This window comes from Callorhinus ursinus, unplaced genomic scaffold (assembly GCF_003265705.2).
Source record: "Callorhinus ursinus isolate GAN/ISIS: 27379988/994484 unplaced genomic scaffold, GSC_fseal_2.0 scaffold60, whole genome shotgun sequence".
Classification (NCBI taxonomy): domain Eukaryota; kingdom Metazoa; phylum Chordata; class Mammalia; order Carnivora; family Otariidae; genus Callorhinus; species Callorhinus ursinus.
The window spans coordinates 8,846,983-8,866,507 of record NW_027397122.1 but is presented as its reverse complement, the minus strand read 5'-3'; the positions used below and the strand labels follow the sequence as shown (position 1 = coordinate 8,866,507).

Sequence of the window (19,525 nt, the reverse complement as noted above, 5' to 3'; positions counted from 1 at the left end):
AATAAATAAATAATTTTTTTAAAAAAATTACTCAAAATTGGTCAAAGACCTAAACATTAAAACAATAAAATTCTTGGGAAAAAAAATCGGGGGAAAAGCTTCATGACATTGTATTTGGCAATGATTCTTTTGGATATGATACCAAAAGCAAAGGCAACAAAGAAAAAACTTGATCAATTGGACTTCATCAAAATTTAAAATTTCTTTTGTATCAAAGGACATTAGCAAAAGAATGAAAACACAACCCACAGAATGGGAGAAGATATTTGCAAATCATATACCTGATAAAGGGATTAATATCCAAAATACATAAGGAACCCCTACAACTCAACCACAAAAATATCCAAACAACCCAATTCAAAAATGGGCAAAGGGCTTGAATAGACATTTCTCCAAGGAAGATATACTTATACCAATGAAAATATGCTCAACATCATTAGTCATTAAAGAAATGCAAATAAAAAACCACAGTGAGGTACCACTTCCCACATGCTAAAACGACAATCACCAAACAGAAAATATCAAGTGTTGCTGATGATTTGGAGAAATTGGGACCCTAGTACATTGTTGGTGGGAATGTAAGATGGTTCAACCACTGGGGAAAACAGTTTCACAGTTGCTAAAAATGCTAAACATAGAAATACCATATGATCCAGCAATTCTGCTTCTGGGTATATATCCTAAAGAAGTGAAAGCAGGAACTCAAACAGATACTTGTACACCAAGGTTCACAGTAGTAGGTATTCACAATGGTGAAAAGATGGAAACAATCCAAATGCCCATCAACAACTGAATGGATAAACAAAATATGGTATAAACATAAAATGGAACATTATTCATTCATAAGAAGTGGAATTCTGGCACATACTACAACACGATAAGCCTAGAAAACATGCTATGTGAAATAAGCCAGACACAAAAGAATATTCTGGGACTCCACTTATATGAGGAACCTAGAGAGGCAAACTAAGAAACAGATACAGAAAGTGAATTAGGGGTTACCAGGGGCCGGAGATGGGGGAATGGGGAGTTACTGCTTAGTAGTTAGAGTCTCTGGAACAATAAAGTTTTAGAAATAGTGATGTCATGGTTGGACAACATGGGAATGTAATGAATGCCACAGATTTGTACACTTAAAATGATTACAATGGTAAGTTTTATATGTATATATTTTGCCAAGACAAAAAAAATTTTGAAGAGAATCTATTTAGAAATCTCAGAAATTTTAAAAATATATTGTTGAAATGAAAGATCTGAAAGAGTGGATTTTAATTATCAGAAAATGCAGGCTATATACCTAATTGGACCTTAATCCTAAAAATAATTAAAAACTCTGGATAATTATTTTAAAACTAAAATTATCTAATCAATTAGTAAGGAAGCTGGGGATCCTCTGGTCACATCATAGAAGCAAAGAGGTGAGCCTAGAGAGTGACTACCGCTTCCCTGTCTTGGGGGCCTTCTTCAGACCAGACAACATGCATTTGGGATTTCACAGCTGCAGGTGTTTGAGGAACAGAAAACAACCCTCCGGACCCATCCAAGGCCGGGGCTATAAAAGAACAGCCTCCATCCCTGGGGCAGGGACTCCAGAGGGTCATACCCATGGTTTTTACGGTGAAATAGAAATAACTGGCCTCCGCCCCAGAGAAGAGCTGAGTGTCTCCAATTTGGTTCAGGAGAGGATTACCTCTGAGAATATGGAAACCACGAGTGGCCCTTACATGGCTGTGCAACCTGAATTAACATCACCTGGGTAATCTGAAAACTGAGAAGCAACTTTAGAGTGATCCTGGGTTAGGAGTGCTTCCAGAGCCTGGCAGACACAAACACAAATTTCCTCTGGAAGAACCCACATTTATCCTGGGTATCAGAGAATTTATGAAATAAAATACCAAGAAAAATGAAATGCCAAAGAAAAATTCTAAATAAATTTTGAGAGTCAAAAATAACACAAACAAGGCACCATGAATGAGGGAAAAAAAATCGGAACAGACCTTTAAGAATTTCAGATAAATGGAATTGTTAGACACAGGCTTTACAGTAACTATGTTTAATACTTTAAAACAGATAAAAAATAACCTTGAAATATATACAGAAGAGAATGAGATTTGAAAAACAATCAAAATTTAAAATAGAATTGAAATTATAAGTGTAATGGATGGGCTTAATAGCAAATTAGACACACTGAAACTAGTTAAATGGAAAATAGAACTGAAAGATTATCAGTAATGGAGCAAAAAGTCAAAGAGAAGGAAAATATGAAGAAGGGTTAAGAAACACAGCAGAAAAAGTCAGAAGGTCTAACCTGTATATAATTATGGACCCAGATGGGAAAAGAGGGAAAACGGAGAAGCAGTATCTGAGAAGATAGTTACTAAGAATTTTCCCAAACTGGTGAAAGATACCACCTTACAGCTTCAAAGGGCTAAACAAATTAGTTATGTAACACCTGGTTACATTAAGAGTGAAATGTATAAAATTAAGAGGATGTACTTTAGGCAAGAGGAAATTGGCAGATGGAAGATCTGGGCTGCACGAAGTAATACAGAGCATAGAAAATAGAAATTTAAATAAAAATTGGCTTTAGAGGGGCACCTGGGTGGCTCAGTCGTTAAGCGTCTGCCTTTGGCTCAGGTCGTGATCCCAGGGTCCTGGGATCAAGTCCTGCATCCGGCTCCCTGCTCAGCGGGAAGCCTGCTTCTCCCTCTCCCACTCCCCCTGCTTGTGTTCCTTCTCTCGCTCTCTCTGTCTCTGTCAAATAAATAAATATTTTTTAAAAAATTGGTTTTAGAAACAATAATAGTGTATTGTGGGTTAAATTTTTAAAAAATTTATAGCAAGAGTTGTAGGAAAAGTAATGGGCTCCCAAAGACGCCCACATCCTAAGCCCCACTGCCTATGAATACGTCATGTCACATGGCAAAACAGCACAAATTCATCATGTTCCAGTTCTGTAGGTTAGAAGGTGTTGGCAAGGCTGTGTTTCTTGCCAAAGGCCCCTGGGGAAAATTCTGTTCCCTTATCTTTCCCAGTCTCTAGAGGTGGCCTGTTGATCTCTTCTCACGGCCCCCTCCTCATTCTTCAAATCCAGCAACGTTGCATCTCCTGATCTTTTATTCTGCCTCCTGTCTACATTCATGGACCCTGGTAATGACATTGCCCCTTCCCCTAATCCAGATAATTGTTTCATATTAAAGTCAGCTGATTACCAACCTTAATTCCATCTGCAACTTTAATTTTTCTTTGCCATCATCCAGTACGAGAAACATACACAAAAAAACCAATAAGCATAAAGAATAAATGCAAAAAAAGAACTTGACCTAACATATACATATACAGAGAATATTACACTCAATATCTATAGAATATACATTTTTTCAAGTGCTCATGTAACACCCATCCCCCACCCCTTCCCCTCTGATAACCATCAGGTTGTTCTCTATATAAAAGTCTATTTCCTTCCAAAAGAACTAAAATACATGGAGGCTAAAGAGCATCATACTAAAGAATGAATGGGTCAAACAGGAAATTAAAGAATTTTAAAAATTCATGGAAACATAAGAAAATGAAAACACAACTGTTCAAAATCTTTGGGATGCAGCAAAGGCAGTTGTAAGAGGAAAGTATATAGCAATACAAGCCTTTCTCAAGAAACAAGGTCTCAAATACACAACCTAACCCTACACCTAAGGGAGCTGGAGAAAGAACAGCAAATAAAGCCTAAACCCAGCAGGAGAAGAGAAATAATAAAGATCAGAGCAGAAATCAATGAAGTAGAAACCAAAAGAACAGTAGAACAGATCAATGAAACTAGGAGCTGGTTCTTTGAAAGAATTAACAAGATTGATAAACCCCTAGCCAGACTTATCAAAAAGAAAAGAGAAATGACCCAAATCAACAAAATCATGAATGAAAGAGGAGAGATCACAACCAACACCAAAGAAATACAAACAATTATAAGAACATATTATGAGCAACCCTGTGCCAGCAAATTAGATAATCTGGAAGAAAGGGATGCATTCCCAGAGATATATCAACTACCAAAACTGAACCAGGAAGAAATAGAAAACCTGAACAGACCTATAACCACTAAGGAAATTGAAGCAGTCATCAAAAATCTCCCAACAAACAAAAGCCCAGGGCCAGATGGCTTCCCAGGGGAATTCTAACAAACATTTAAAGAAGAATTAATACCTATTCTTCTGAAACTGTTCCAAAAAATAGAAATGGATGGAAAACTTCCAAACTTGTTTTATGAGGCCACCATTACCTTGATCCCAAAACCAGACAAAGACCCCATCAAAAAGAATTACAGACCAATATCCTTGATGAACATGGATGCAAAAATTCTCACCAAAATACTAGCCAATAGGACCCAACAGTACATTAAAAGGATTATTCACCATGACCAGAGTGGGATTTATCCCTGGGCTGCAAGATTGGTTCAGCATCCGCAAATCAATGTGATACAATACATTAATAAAAGAAAGAACAAGAACCATATGATCCTCGCAATAGATGCAGAAAAAGCATTTGACAAAGTAAAGCATCCTTTCTTGATCAAAACTCTTCAGAGTATAGGGATAGAGGGCACATACCTCAATATCATAAAAACCATCTATGAAAAACCCACAGCGAATATCATTATCAATGGGGAAAACCTGAGAGCTTTTCCCCTAAGGTCAGGAACATGGCAGGGATGTCCACTATCACTATTGCTATTCAACATAGTACTAGAAGAAGTCAAACTCTCACTGTTTGCAGATGATATGATACTTTATGTGGAAAACCCAAAAGACTCCACCCCAAAACTGCTAGAACTCATACAGGAATTCAGTAAAGTAGCAGGATATAAAATCAATGCACAGAAATCAGTGGCATTCCTATACACCAACAACAAGACAGAAGAGAGACAAATCAAGGAGTTGATCCCATTTACAATTGCACCCAAAACCATAAGATACCTAGGAATAAATCTAACCAAAGAGGCAAAGGATCTGTACTCAGAAAACTATAAAATACTCATGAAAGAAATTGAGGAAGACACAAAGAAATGGAAAAACGTTCCATGCTCATGGATTGGAAGAACAAATATTGTGAAGATGTTAACGCTACCTACAGCAATCTACACAGTCAATGCAATCCCTATCAAAATACCACCCACATTTTTCAAAGAAATGGAACAAATAATCCTAAAATTTGTATGGAACCAGTAAAGACCCCAAATAGCCAGAGGAATGTTGAAAAAGAAAAGCAAAGCTGGCGGCATCACAATTCTGGACTTCCAGCTCTATTAAAAAGCTGTCATCATCAAGACAGTATGGTACTGGCACAAAAACAGACACAGAGATCAACAGAACAGAATAGAGAGCCCAGAAATGGACGCTCAACTCTAGGGTCAACTAATCTTCGAAAAAGCAGGAAAGAATGTCCAATGGAAAAAAGACAGTCTCTTCAACAAATGGTGTTGGGAAAATTGGACAGCCACATGCAGAAGAATGAAACTGGACCATTTCCTTACACCACACACAAAAATAGACTCAAAATGGCTGAAAGACCAAAATGTGAGATAGGAGTCCACCAAAATCCTAAAGGACAACACAGGCAGCAACCTCTTTGACCTCAGCCACAGCAACTTCTAGAAACATTGCCAAAGGCAAGGGAAGCAAGGGCAAAAATGAACTATTGGGATTTCATCAAGATAAAAAGCTTTTGCACAGCAAAAGAAACAGTCCACAAAACCAAAAGACAACCGACAGAATGGGAGAAGATATTTGCAAATGACATATGAGATAAAGGGCTAGTTCCCAAAATCTATAAAGAACTTCTTAAGCTCAACACCCAAAGAACAAATGATCCAATCAAGAAATGGGCAGAAGACACAAACAGACATTTTTCCAAAGAAGACATCCAAATGGCCAACAGACACATGAAAAAGTGCTCAACATCGCTCAGCATCAGGGAAATCCAAATCAAAACCTCAATGAGATACCATCTCACACCAGTCAGAATGGCTAAAATTAACAAGTCAGGAAACGACAGATGTTGGCGGGGATGCGGAGAAAGGGGAACCCTCCTACACTGTTGGTGGGAATGCAAGCTGGTGCAGCCACTCTGGAAAACAGTATGGAGGTTCCTCAAAAAGTTGAAAGTAGAGCTACCATACGATCCAGCAATTGCACTACTGGGTATTTACCCCAAAGATACAAATGTAGGGATCCAAAGGGGTATGTACACCCCGATGTTTATAGCAGCATTGTCCACAATAGCCAAACTGTGGACAGTTTGGTTTTCAAGAGCCAAGATGTCCACTGACAGATGAATGGATAAAGATGTGGTATATATATACAATGGAATATTATGCAGCCATCAAAAGGAATGAGATCTTGCCATCTGCAACAACGTGGATGGAACTGGAGGGTGTTATGCTGAGTGAAATGTCAATCAGAGAAAGACATGTATCATATGACCTCACTGATATGAGAAATTCTTAATTTCAGGAAACAAACAGGGTTCCTGGAGTGGAGGGGGGTGGGAAGGATGGGGTGGCTGAGTGATAGACATTGGGGAGGGTATGTGCTATGGTGAGTGCTGTGAATTGTGTAAGACTATTGAATCACAGACCTGTACCTCTGAAACAAATAATGCATTTTATGTTAGAAAGAAGAAGAAGATAGCAGGAGGGGAAGAATGAAAGGGAGGAAATTGGAGGGGGAGATGAACCATGAGAGACTATGGACTCTGAGAAAAAAACCGGGTTCTAGAGGGGAGCGGGTGGGGGGATGGGTTGGCCTGGTGATGGGTATTGAGGAGGGCGCGTACTGCATGGAGCACTGGGTGTTATACGCAAACAATGAATCATGGAACACTAATGATATAATGTATGGTGATTAACATAACAATAAAAGTCTATTTCTTGATTTCTCTATTTTTTTTCCTTTTTTGTTTCTTAAATTCCACATGAGTGAAATCATATGGTATTTGTCTTTCTCTGACTGACTTATTTCAATAAAGGGTGAGTATCCAAAATATACAAAGAACTTACACAATTCAACACCCAAAAAACAAATAATCCAATTTTTAAAATGGGCAGAAGACACAAACAGACATTTCTTCAAAGAGAATAGACCAATGGCCAACAGACACATGCAATGATGCTCATCATCACTTATCAAAGATGTACAGGTTTATTTCTGAGCTACTCGATTCCATTGGTTTATATGTCTATCATATACCAACACCACACTATTTTGACTACTGTAGCTTTGTAGTAGGTTTTGAAATCAGGAACTATGAGGTCTCCAGGTTTGATCTTTTCAAGATTGCCTCAGCTATTCACTATCCCTTGAGATTCCATATAAATTTTAGAATGGACTGAAAAATAAAAGTCACTGGGATTTTGATAGGGAGTGCACTGAATATGTAGATCACTTTGGGTAATACATCTTAACGATACTGTCTTCCAGTCCACAAACATGGGATAGGTTTTCATTTATTTATGTCTTCTTTTATTTCTTTCAGCAATGTTCTGAAATTTTCATTGTGTAAGTCTTTCATCTCCTTGGTTAATTCTTAAATATTTCATTCTTTTATTATACTATTATAAATAGATTGCTTTTATTTATTTATGTATTATTTATTTATTTATAGAGAGAGAGTGCACAAGTGGAGGGACAGAGGGAGAGAGAGAGAAAGTATCCCAACCAGGCTCCATACTCAGGACAGATCCCGACACGGGGCTCCATCTCATGACCCCTGAGATCATGACCTGAGCCCAAATCAAGAGATGGATGCTTAACTGACTGAGCCACCAGGCACCCCAAGAATTGCTTTCATAATTTCCTTTTCAGTTTGCTCATTGTTAGTGTATGGAATTGCAACTGGTTTCTGTATTAACTGTATTCTGTATTAACTTTGTATCCTGCTACTTCGCTGAATTCATTTATTAAATAGTTTGGTAGCATCTTTAGGATCTTCATATAAGATCATATCATCTGGAAACAGAGATTTTACTTTTTCCTTTCCACTTCGGATGCCTTTTATTTCTTTTTCTTGCCTAGCTGCTCTAGCTAGAACTTCTATTACTATGTTGTATAGAAGTAGTGAAAGTGGGCATCCTTGCCTTATTCCTGATCTTAGAGGAAAAGTTTTCAGTCTTTCACCATTGAGTGTTAAGTTTACTGTGTTGTTCATGTACATTGGTCTGTTGTTTTCTTTTCTTGTAGTTTTTGCCTGGCGTAAGCCAGCCTCATAGAATGAGTTACAAAGTGTACTCTTCAATTTTTTTGAAAATGTTTGAAAAGGTATTCTTCTTTAAATGTTTGGTATAATTCACCAGTGAAACCATCAGGACCAGCACTTTTCCTTGTTGGGAGATTTTTTTTTTTTTATTGCTGACTCAATCTCCTTACTAATAAGAAGTCTATTCAGATTGTCAATTTCTTGATTTAGTCTTGGTAGATTTTGTGCTTCTAGAAATTTGTCCATTTCATCTAGATTATTCAATTTTTCAGCATACAATTGTTCATGTATTCTCTTATTTATTTCTGTAGAATAGTAATGTCCCCACTTTCATTTCTGATTTTAGTAATTTGAGACTTCCTTTTCTCTTAGTCCATCCAGCTAAAGATTTGTCAATTATGTTGATCATTTCAAAGAACTAACTTTTGGTTTCATTGATTTTCTCTGCCATTTTTCTACACTCTTATTTCATTGATCTCTGCTCTAATCTTTATTTTTTCCTTTTGCTAGCTGTGGCTTTAGCATATTCTTTTTCTAGTTCAAGTTGTAAAACTTTGTTGTTTTGAGATCTTTCTTGTTTCTAATGTAGACATTTATAGCTATAATCTTCCCCCTTAGCACCACTTTCAATGCAACTCATGAGTTTTGTATGTTGTTTTGTTTTCATTTGTCTAAGTATTTTCAAATTTCCCTTGTGATTTCCTCTTCAATCTTTTGGTTGTTTAAAAGTGTGGGGGTTTTGTTGTTGTTGTTGTTAAAATTTTGTTTGAGAGAAAGCAAGAGAGCACAAACAGGGGGAGTGGCAGGCAGAGGGAGAAGCAGGCTCCCCACTGAGCAAGGAGCTGGATGCAGGACTCAATCCCAGGACCCCGGGATCATGACCTGAGCCGAAGGCGGGTGCTCAACGGACTGAGCCACCCAGGCATCCCTAAAAGTGTGTTTTATATTGCCCTTCCCTACCCCATTCATCCCTTCATTTTTTTGCTGTGTGTGTGTATGTCTGTCTGCCTGTCTGTCTGTTGGGGAACCAGGCATTAAAGATTAAGGTATTCAAAAACACCTGCATATACAGGGGAAATTACAAAATGATTGTGCATGCCCAAGGAAAAAAGACAAGATTTAAGATTTAAATCTACATCCTGGGCTGATCCTGGGCACAGAATGAGTATAACAATAAAAAATAAACAAAAATAACAAAAAACAGCAAACCCTGGGGAAGGGAAAGAATCTGATTTTCAGAGTTATCACATTATTAGATTCAAATGTCCAGTGTTCGACAAAATATCACATGGCAAAGAGACAGGAAAAGCATTACTCATCTGCAGATGATCTCTGATGATGACTTGTTTGTGACAATTGTCTTCTCGCTGCTTCCAAGGTTTGCCCTTTTTCTTTGGCTTTTTAAAATCTGATTATAATGTGTCTTAGAGCGGGTCTTTTTGAGTTCATCTTAGTTGGAGTTTGTTGAGCTTCTTGGATGCTTATATTCATGTCTTTCTTCAAATTTGGGAAGCTTTCAGCCATCATTTCATTAAATATTCTCTCTGCCTCTTTCTTCTTCTTTGAGAGTCCCATAGTGCAAATGTTGGTGCTTTTGGAGGTTTCCCATAGACATCCAGGTTGTGTTTGCTATTTTTCATCTTTCTCTATTACTGAACCTCAATAATTTCCATTGTCTTTTCTTAAAGTACTGATTTATGTTCTGCCTGCTCAAATCTGTTTTGATTCCTTGTGATTTTTTTAAAAGATTTTATTTATTTATTTGACAGAGACACAGCGAGAGAGGGAACACAAGCAGGGGGAGTGGGGGAGGGAGAAGCAGGCTCCCCGCTGAGCAGGGAGCCCAATGTGGGACTCGATCCCAGGACCCTGGGATCATGACCTGAGCCGAAGGCAGACACTTAATGACTGAGCCACCCAGGCGCCCCCTTGTGATTTTTTTTATTTCAGTTGTACATTTCAGCTCCAGAATTTCATTTTGGTTTCTTTTTAGATTTTCCATCTCTTAATTGATACTTGCCTTTTGTTCTCACATTGTTTCCTTGACTTCCTCTACATCTTCCTTTAGTTCTTTTAGCATCTTTAAGAACATTATTTTAAGGTCTTTGCCTAATATATCTGCCAATAAGTCTTTTTCAGGAACAGATTCTGTTGTATTTTTTTTCCTTTGAATGAGTAAATATCCTGTAAGACACTTGAGCCAGATGGGGAAGGTGCGATAATAATGGCTCCCTGCCTCTTTGTACCTCTATGTTCAGAAGCAGCAATCCGTGATCAGATGAAAGATTCCTGATATTTGGAGGGCAGAATCCTTGTTTGCTTGGCTCCCACAAGCTGTGTGCAAGTTGGTCCAGGAATGGCTGCCTGCCAAGTGGCTGGGGGTTGGCAATGTGTAGCTATTACCATCCTAGAACTGAAATCAAGTAAAATTTCCTATCTAAACCTTCCCCTGAAAGTTGCAAGCCTTCAACAGGTTCCAGAGTTCCAAAACAGTTACATCAGATGATTCTGCCTGTACGATTGTTGTCCAGGCAGAGAAACAGATTCCTGATGCTTTTGACTCCACCGTCTTCCTAGAATCCTCCTTAGTCTTTTGTTGGTGGTGGTGGTGGTGTTTTCAAGAAACAATTTCAAAAACTTGTTTTTCTATTCTATATTTTGTTCATCTCTGATCTTTACTATTTCTTTCCTTCTGCTGGCTTTGGGTTTAATTTCTCCACTTCTGAAGGACAGTTTTGGTGGATACAGGATTCTTGACTTACAAGTTTTTTGTTGTTTTTTTTTTTCCTTTCACCACTTTGAATATGCTAACCCATTGATTCTCGCCTCCAAAGTTTCAGGTGAGGAATCTGGTAATAGTCTTATCGAACATCCTTTTTATGTAATGAGTCACTTCTCTCTTGCTGCTTTCAAGATTCTGTTTTTGTTTTCAACAATTTGTTTGTCAATATTATCGATTTTTTTTCAAAGAACTATCTTATTTTCTCCACTGTTTTTATCTTTTCAATTTCATTGATTGATTCTCTTGTTTCCTTCCTTCTGCACCTCCAGGTTAATTTTGCTCTTCTTTTTATAGGATCTTAAGTTGAAAGGTTAGATTATTTTCCTGAGACTTTCCCTCTTTCTAATGTAAGAATTTGGAGCTATAAAATTTCCTGTTAGTACTACATTCACTACATCCCACATATTTTGGTATATTTTGCTTTCATTTTCATTCAGTCCAATGTGCTTTATTACCCTTTGAGAATTCTTTAACTCATAAATTATTTAGCAAATTGTTGTTTATTTTCCAACTGTTCCAAGATTTTCCTGTTATCTTTCTGTTCCTGATATCTAGTTGATTCCATTGTAGTGAGAATACACACAGTATGATTTCAATTATTTTAAATACGTTGAAGCTCTTTTTATGGCCCTATTGTGATAAATGGTCTATCTTGGTAAACTGTCCATGAAAACTTGAAATGAATGCCTATTCTGCTATTGCTGTATTGTGTGTGTTGGACCCTGCTGATTGATAGTACCATTGAGTTGTTATATATTGTTGCTGATTTTCTGGGTACTTTAATCAATTGCTGGAAGAGGGGTATTGATGTCTCCACCATAATCATGGATTAGTCTATTTCTCCTCCCAGTTCTATATTTGCTTTACATATTTTGCAGCTCTGTTGTTTAGTGCATACAAATTTAGGATTGCTATGTCTTGATAGCCTGACCCTTTTTATCATTATGAAATGCTCCTCTCTCTGTAATTTTCTTTGCTCTGGAATCTACCTGACAATACTACTGCTTTCTTTTGATTACTGTCTGCATTGCATATCTTTTTCCAACTTTTTATTTTCAGCCTACCTATACCATTACTTTTGAACTGAGTTTTCTTGTGGGGACTATATATTTTTATCCACTCTGTCCCTCTCTTGGAATAGGCATATTCTGATATTTACATTTAATGTAACTTTTGATATACTAGGACTTCAGTGGGGTTTTTGTTTCATTTTGTTTTCTGTTTCTTTCCTCTGTTCTTCATCAGTCTGTCTTCTTTTTCTGCCTTCCTTGTACCTTTTGTCAGAATTCCATTTTGTTCTATCAATAGTCCTTTTGAATTTATCTCTTTGAATAGATATTTAGCGATTGCTCTCTAGGTTTTTTATTACACATACATAACTTTTCACAGCACGCTGGTGTCAGCATTTTACCAGTTCAAGTGAAATGTAAAAACATTGCAATCCTTAAAGTTCCTTTATCCTGTGTCTTTTATAATACAGTTGTCCTAAAGATTCCCCCTGCATGCTTTGAGATCCATATCAGACAATGTTACAATTTTTGCCTCAACCATTAAATTTAATTTAGAAAACTCAACAAGAGAAAAAAAAAATCCCATCGTGTTAACTTACATATTTACTTTCTACTGTTCTATATCCCTTTCTGATGTTTCAAGATTCCTTCTTTTATCATTTCCTTTCAAACTGAAGAAACTCCTTTAGCTTTTTTTTTTTTCGAATGGGCAGATCTTCTGGTGACAAATCCTCTTAGTTTTCCTTCATCAGAGAATGTCTTGATTTCCACTTTATTCCAGAAGAATATTGTCACTGTATAGAGAATTCTGAGTTACAGTTATAAACAACAGAGATTTATTTCTCACAGTTCCAGGTTGTTGGCCTCCTCTGACATCACACAAGCACAAGAAGGAAGACCCCCCACCTTATTACAGCCAAGTGAAGATGAAAGTCCACCACCCTGGCTGCAAGAATGTGATGGTTAATTTTTATGTCAACTTGACTGGGCCACAAAATGCCCAGGTAGCTGGTTAAAGATTATTTCTGAATGCATCTGTAAGGGTGTTTCCAGAAGAGATTAGCCTTTGAATTGATGGGACTGAATAAAACAGATGATCCTCCCCAATGTGGATGGTAATATCCAATCTGTTGAGGGCCTAAACAGAACAAAAAAAGTGGAGGAAAGTTAAATTGGCTCTCTGCCTAAATGCTTGAACTAAGACATCAATCTTCCGTACTCAGTGCTCCTGGTTCTCAGGCCTTCAGACACAGACTGGAATCCACAGCATTAGTTCTCCAGTACTCAGCCTTCAAACCACACCACCAGCTCTCCTGGGTCTCCAGTTTGTACAGAGCCAATCATAGGATTTCTCAGGCTCCATAATCCCATAAGCCAGTATTTTATAATAAATGTATCTCCCTTTTCCCACCCCAACCCCTAGTTTCCCTAGAGAACGCCAATACAGTGGGTAAGGAATACCTTGTAATTGCTCCCCATGTGGCCTTCACTGAGTGAGAAAAGGTATGATCACTGTGGGGGGCATGACAATCCCATCTCCTCTGGGCCTTCTCTGACATCACCCCAGCAAGGACGGAGGATTGCCTCTTTACAACATGGCTATCATAAAAGTCTAGGCTCCCCACTTAACCTTTGCTAATGCAGATGGGGCCCCATTTTGTTCCATGGTGTTTGGATATAGTAAAGCAGTTATTGCCTATAATTTTTCTGTCTTGCTAAGCTGCCCGTTTCCTGGTCCTTGGGTGAAAGAGATCAGGCTTCTGTTGGGGCTCCCCCCTCCCAACTCCCATTGGTATTTCCAGGTTGTTGGCTTCTCCAGCACCAAATCCAGGATATATTAAGCAAAAAGAGAACTCACTGTCATGTCATTTTCAGATCCCAAGATTCCTTCCCAAGTCTCCCATCTTTTCTCCACACCTCAGAGTTTCCTCATGGCTTGATAAAGCCCAATTGACTGATTTTTTTCTTGTATAGCTCATGCCTAAGTTATAGTTAAAATATCTTCGTTAAACCGAAGGTTACAAAGATTTTCTGTTTTTTCTTTCTAGAAGTTTTATAGTTCTAATTTAGTTTAACAATTAGGTCTATGATCCATTTTTATGTGAGGTAAAGTTGAGGTTATTTTTTCTGCATCTATCTAATTGTTCCAGAGCCATTCTCCATAGAATTGCTCTGGTGTCCATCTTAGTCCACTCAGGTTGCTAAAACAGAATACCATAGACTGGGGAGCTTACAAACAACAAAGAGGCTGGGAAGTCCCAGATCAAGGCACAAGCAGATTTAGTATCTCACAGGGCCCACTTCCTAATTTATAGATGACTTTTTTTCCTGTGTCCTCACATGATAGAAGGGACAAAGGAACTCCCTAGGGTTTCTTTTTTACAAGGACACTAATCCCATTCATGAGGGCTCTGCTCTCATGACCTAATTAATTGAAAGTACCCCACCTCCTAATGCCATCACCTTAGAGATTAGGATTTAACATATGACATTTAGGTGCACACATTCAGTTTAGGCAGCACCTTTTGGAAAATCAACATGTGGGTTTATTTCTGTACTGTTTTTCATATTTCATTTTCTATTCTTTCATTATTTCAAGATAACTTGGCTATCTTTATGCCAACATATCTTCTTCGTTGTATAGCTTTACAATATATCTTATAATCGTGTAGCTTGAGTCCTCCCACTTGTTTTTCTTCAAAGCTGGTCTGCCCATTCTGAGTCTTGGGCGTATCCATATAAACGTTAGAATCAATTTGCAAATTTCTACCAAAAAAGCCTGCTAGGACTTTTTAAAGATTTTATTTACTTATTTGAGAGACAGCATGAGCAGGGGGAGAAGGAGGGGAAGGAGCAGACTCCCCACTGAGCAGAGAGCCTGATGTGGGGCTCTATCCCAGGACCCTGGGATCATGACTGAGCCACCCAGGAGCCCCAGCTGGGATTTTGATTTTGATTACATTGAAATACTAATTCAGGAAGAACAGATATCTTAACAACATTGATTCTTCCAATCCATGAACACAGCCTCTCTTGCCATTACTTTGATCTTTAATTTCTCTGAGCAATGTTAGGTAGTTTTCAGTGTAAAGGTGTTCCATATCCTTTCTCAAGTTCATTCAGAAGAATTTAATATTTTTCATAGTACCGTATATGGCATTAAAATGTTTCTTCGGGCACCTGGGTGGCTCAGTTGGTTCGGCAACTGCCTTCAGCTCAGGTCATGATCCTGGAGTCCTGGGATCGAGTCCCGCATCGGGCTCCCTGCTCAGCGGGGAGTCCGCTTCTCCCTGACCCTCCCCCCTCTCATGTGCTCTCTCTCTCATTCTCGCCTTCTCAAATAAATAAATAAAATCTAAAAATAAATATAGTTTTTTCAATTTCTGATTGTTGCTAGCACATAGAAATATAATTAATGTCTGTAGATGATTTTGCATTTGTAACAGCTAAAGTGTTAATAGTTCCAGAAGCTTTTTGTAATCTCCCTCAGATTTTCTGTACAGACAAGCATGTCGTCTGTGAATAAAAACATTTTTACTTCTTTCCACTGTCTGCATTTTATTTCTTTCCCTTGCTTTATAGATATGGCTAGAACATCCAATACAACATTGGATAGTAGTGAGGTTGTAGGATAATCTTGGGGAGTACTGGACTGAGGGCCTTAGTTTTTCATTAGCTGTTGCCAAAAGGCCTCTCTCAGTTCCTTGGCACAGGGGCTGGTCCATAGGACAGCTCACAATATGGTAGCTGGCTTCCATCAGAGCAAGGAAGTGAGGGAGCAAGGAAGCAAGAGAAGGAGACAGCAAAAAAGATTGCCCAAGGTGGAAGCCAGTCTTTTTCTTACCCTAATCTCAGAAGTGACATCCCATCACCTTTTTTATTCATTAGAAACATCACTAAATCCAGCCCACACTCAAGGAAAGGAGATTACATAAGGCGGCCTGAATACCAGGAGGTGGGAATTACACAAAGGGGCCATTTTAGAGGCTCCCTACAACAAGCTCTCAATGGCCAAATCGGGGACAATTTGAGCCACTAATGGATTAAAACCAACAGAATAAAAATCCATGATCCCCTACTGATATAAACAAAACAACTGAAAAAATAAGTTTAAAAACTGGGGAGAGGAGGGGTGCCTGGCTGGCTCAGTCAGTGGAGCATACGACTCTTGATCTCGGGGTGGTGAGTTTGAGCCCCATGCTGGGTGTAAAGATTACTTAAAAAAATAAAACATAAAAATAATAAATAAATAAACAAACAAATAATAAAATGGGGGAGAAAAGATAGCTCTTCCTTACAACAGAATTCCATTTAATAAATGTAGAAGGAGTGGTGCCTGGGTGGCTCAGTCAGTTGAGCATCTGCCTTTGGCTCAGGTCATGATCCTGGAGTCCTGGGATCAAGCCCCACATCAGGCTCCCTGCTTCTCCCTCTGCCCCTCACCCCATTTGTGCACTCTTGCACACACACTCTCTCTCTCAAATAAATAAAATCTAAAAATATATATATAAATAAAAATAAAAATAAATGTAGAAAGAGAACTAGAAATAAAAGCATAGGTAAACACCACAGTGATAATTGCTGTAGGCAAGACTGTAACCTAAATAGTGGATGAAAGTGTGGTAAATAAACTTCCACATAGTCTCAGCATTTCTCCCCACAAGCTATTTGTTAATTTAAAAAGAAAAAAAATTAACTTTACAATTAAAATATCAACCTAACAAACTGATCAGACTTAATTAGTAATAAAACTTATCAATGTCATGTACCCTCTGATATGATGCACTGAGGACACAGCATCACTTCTGTAATAGTCTTGCCAAAAATGCATAACCTGAATCTCATCAATCAGAAAATCCAAACTGAGGGGCGCCTGGGTAGCTCAGTTGGTTAAACGTCTGCCTTCGGCTCAGTTCATGATCCCAGGGTCCTCGGATCGAGCCCCGCATCGGGATCCCTGCTCTGCGGGAAGCCTGCTTCTCCCTCTCCCACTCCCCCTGCTGTTCCCTCTCTCACTGTGTCTCGCTCTGGCAAATAAATAAATAAAATCTTGGAAAAAAAGTCCAAATCGAAGGACATTCAACAAAATAACTTTCCCATACTTTTTTGGGGCACCTGGGTGGCTCAGTTGTTAAGCATCTGCCTTCGGCTCAGGTCATGATCCCAGGGTCCTTGGATCGAGCCCTGCATCGGGCTCCCTGCTCCGCGGGAAGCCCGCTTCTCCCTCTCCCACTCCCCCTGCTTGTGTTCCCTCTCTCGCTGTGTCTCTCTCTGTGAAATAAAAAAAAAAAAAAAATCTTTAAAAAAAATAAATAACTTTCCCATACTTTTCAAAAATGACAAGGTCATCAAAGACAAAAAAAGACTAGAATTTCTGCAGAAGGCTAAGAGGATAAACAAATGCAACATGGCATTTTTTTATCCTATCACACAATAATTGGACAATTGATGAAATTTGAATGAAGTCTGTAAATTAGTTAATAGTTTCGTATAGGTGTTAATTTTCTGGATAAGCTAACTGTATTAGTTACGTAATATGCTGACATTAGGGTAAGCTGGGTGAGTAAACAAGAACTACATATTGTTGTTATTATATTTTAAACAGTTTTACAGGCATACAATTTATCACCTATATACATATAATTTGCACACATTTTAGCAATCACTCTCTATTCCCCCCTCAGCCCTAGGCAACCACTAATCCACTTTCTGTCTCTACAGAGCTGCCTATTCTGGACAATTGATATAAGTGGCATCATACAGTATGCAGCCTCTTGTGAGTGGTCTCTCATTTACCATGTTTCCAAGCTTCATCCATTGTTGTGTCTTGAATTGTGTCCCCCCCAAAAGATGAAGTCCTAACCCCCAGTCCTTCTGAATGGGACTTATTTGAAAATTGGGTGTCTGCAGATGGCAAGGTATGATGAGTGGGCCCCAAACGCTGGACCCCAAACTCTTGGAATCCTTATAAAAAGGAGAAATTTGGACACACAGACACACACAGGTACAATGTCAAGACGCAGGGAGAACACCGTCTGCAAGCCGAGAACGCCTGAGGTTACCAGAGGCTAGATGAGAGGCACAGCCCTTGCAGCCCTAAGGAGGAACCAACCCTGCCGAGACCTTGATTTTAGACTTCTAGCCTCCAAAACTGTGAGCCAGTAAGTTCTGCTTGGCTGCCCAGTTTGTGGTGCTTTGTCACAGCAACCCCAGCACCTAATATATCCACGTTGTAGCATACATCAGTCCTTCACTCCTTTTTACTGCCCAAAGTATTCCATCGAGTGGGTATATCACATTTTGTTTACCCCTCTGGCTAGTATGAATAATGCTACTCTAAACATTTGTGTAGAAGTTTCTGTGTGGGCATTAATTGTTTCCTTTAATTCCTCCTGGGTAAACACCTAAGAATGGAATTGCTAAGCCATATAATTCTATGTTTAACTTCTTAAGGAACTGCCAAACTGTTTTCCAAAGCAGTAGCACCAGCTGACATTCCTGCCAGGATTATATGAGGGTTCCAACTTCTCCACATCCTCTCCAACATGTGTTACTGTCTGTCCTTCTGATTGGAGCCGTCCTAGAGGGTGAGACGCGCCATCTCATTGTGGCTGCAGTTCTGCATTTCTCTCATGGCTAAGGACACGGAGCTTTTCTGCGCTATGTGCTTATTGGCCATTTCTTTATCTTCTTTGTGGAAATGCGTATTCAAATCTTTGCCCAGTTTTTAATTAGTCTGCCTTTTTTATTGAGTTGAATACCAGACCCTTTTCAAATATATGATTTTCAAATATTTTCTCATTCTGCGGGGTGTCTTTTTGCTTCCTGATGGTGCTAGTCGCAACCCCAAAGTTTTAAATTTTTATGAAGTCCAATTTATCAAATTTAAATTTTAAATCTTTTATTATATTTGCAACACTTCTGTACATCGAAAATTATACGGAAGACTGGGTACCAAATAAACAAAGATCAAAAGAAAAAGATGTACAAAATAGACAGTGATCAAAATAAAAAACTATGTACAAAATTTTATGTAAAAAGTCTAAACTACTATGCACTAAATTACCAACAGGAAGTAGAAATGGATTGTTTTTATTTGCTCTTCAACACAAGTCTTTCTTTTTTCCAATTATACAACTGATGCAAGTCCTCTATGGAAATTTCGGAATTGAGATCCTTAGCAAACTCACCATCCAGAGAGCCATCGTTGTCATGGAGGTTTCTATTCTTACACAAATATATAACTATTTATAAACACTTGGGGTCATTTGTGTCATAGGAGGAGAGCCATGTAACAACTTACGGACTAAGAAATCTGTATGCAGAGACAGCAAGGAGAGGTGCTCAAGCAGGGCTGCTCACTGGCTTTGGAAGGGGAGTGATGGCTCCGCTTCAGGGGAGGGAGGGAGCTCTCCGGGCAGAAGGCGGCCTGGAGTAGGGAAGGTGATGGGGGCAGCCAGGAGCAGTAAGGAAGGTGATGGGGGCGGTG

At 38.7% G+C, this 19,525-nt stretch overlaps 1 protein-coding gene across 3 annotated transcripts in view; it reads right to left on the bottom strand.

The window, feature by feature from the left end:
- URGCP (upregulator of cell proliferation) overlaps positions 1-19,525 on the bottom strand; it is a 57,835-nt gene that overhangs the window by 37,338 nt on the left and 972 nt on the right. For 2 of the 3 annotated variants that reach the window (XM_073885048.1, XM_073885047.1), the window contains exon 2: positions 9,560-13,174. The exons of the other annotated variant lie outside the window; for it this stretch is intronic. Coding sequence is in view for 1 of the 2 variants with exons in the window: in XM_073885047.1 (XP_073741148.1) it covers positions 9,560-9,563 (4 nt within the window). In the remaining variant the exon portion in view is untranslated. The remainder of the gene's footprint in view (positions 1-9,559; positions 13,175-19,525) is intronic. 3 annotated transcript variants of the gene reach the window in all.